This window comes from Pygoscelis adeliae, unplaced genomic scaffold (genome assembly GCF_000699105.1).
Source record: "Pygoscelis adeliae isolate BGI_AS28 unplaced genomic scaffold, ASM69910v1 Scaffold130, whole genome shotgun sequence".
Lineage (NCBI taxonomy): Eukaryota > Metazoa > Chordata > Aves > Sphenisciformes > Spheniscidae > Pygoscelis > Pygoscelis adeliae.
The window spans coordinates 2,402,480-2,403,996 of NW_008824031.1; the positions used below are offsets into that span (position 1 = coordinate 2,402,480).

General features: G+C 43.1%; 1 protein-coding gene across 1 annotated transcript in view; it reads left to right on the forward strand.

Moving 5' to 3' along the window:
• The first annotated feature begins 354 nt into the window (after positions 1-354).
• The window catches only part of BAG5 (BCL2-associated athanogene 5), a 4,161-nt gene continuing 2,998 nt past the window's right edge, over positions 355-1,517 (forward strand). The window contains 2 exon segments of the mRNA XM_009327790.1: positions 355-1,514; position 1,517. The exon segment at position 1,517 is cut by the window's right edge and continues 2,998 nt beyond it. Coding sequence (XP_009326065.1) covers positions 371-1,514; position 1,517 — 1,145 coding nt within the window. The 5' untranslated portion in view covers positions 355-370.

Here is a 1,517-nt window from a genome sequence, read left to right on the forward strand (position 1 = left end):
GGGTTTTGCTGCTGTTTTTCCCCTGGGCTGCGGGTGTCCGGTTTGTTCTGCGATGCCTTCGGCTGCAGAGCGGGTGGGGAAGGGAGGGCTGGCGGTTGTGGGGAAGCGCTAAGAGCTGGTCGTGTGGTAACTGAAGCATCACCCCTGTAGCCCGAGCGGGAGAAAGAGGTGTGAAACAATAGAGGAATGGCTATGACATATCAGCCAAGTGGTTTATTCCTATTGCTAGTGATATCTTAAATAGCTGTAATGCTGAAGTGCTTCAGGATGTTGTGAAAGTTGTGACATGTGCTTGCATAGCACTTTAATTAATCGCAAGTCTTGTTCTCACTTTTCTTGTAGTTCATCTGAAACTGGACGAAAGAAGAGAATGGATATGGGTAACCAACACCCATCCATAAAACGGTTGCATGAAATACAGAAAGAAGTCAAAGAGATTGAACAGCAAGTGGTTGTCTTCAGCGGTCTGTCTACTGATCGAGATTACAAGACATTAGAAAGGAGTCTTACTAAACAGCTTTTTGAAATAGATTCTGTAGACACCGAAGGAAAGGGGGATATTCAGCAAGCCAGAAAGCGCGCTGCTCAGGAAACAGAGAGGCTGCTTAAGGAACTGGAACAAAATGCAAACCATCCGCGCAGACTGGAAATAGAGGCTATATTCAAAGAGGCACAGTCACTCGTGGAACGCGAGATTACACCTTTTTACAAAGGAGGTAACTGTATAAGTGACGAATTTGAAGAAGGTATTCAGGACATTGTACTGAGGCTTACCCAGGTGAAAACCGGAGGGAAAGTTTCTTTACGCAAAGCAAGATATCGCACTCTGACAAAAGTATGTGCTGTTCAGGAGATTATAGAAAGCTGTGTAAAGCAACAGCTGTCCCTGCCACTCTCTAATGATGCGCATCCTTCTGTCTCCAAAATTAACTCTGTAATGTGTGATGTGAACAAAGCAAGAGGAACTCTCATTGCGCTTCTAATGGGAGTGAGTAGTAATGATACCTGCAGGCATCTATCCTGCGTGCTTACAGGCCTCATTGCCGATTTGGATGCTTTAGATGTCTGTGGTCGCACGGAAATAAGAAATTACAGAAAGGAAGCAGTGGAAGAGATCAATAAACTGCAGAAATACCTGGACTTGGAAGAAGAAGCAAATTCTACCCATGCTTATGATTTGGCACAAAATCAGTCCATTCTAAAAATAGAAGAGATCCGCAAGAAAATGAAGGAAGTTAATTCTTTACTTTTAAAAACAGAGAATGCTTCTGATTTGTATTTGGGATCCAAAGCAGAACTGCAGGGATTAATTGCCCACTTAGATGAGGTGAGTCCAGGAAAAAACCCCTGTATTAGAGAAGCCAGGAGAAGAGCAGTAATAGAAGTTCAAACTCTTATAACATATATTGATTTGAAAGAAGCACTTGAAAAAAGGCAAATGTATCCTGAGCAAACTGCTGCCGAACATCAGTCTCATAGAGCAGTTTGGACTGTTCTTGGAAACTTGTCTCAAATTC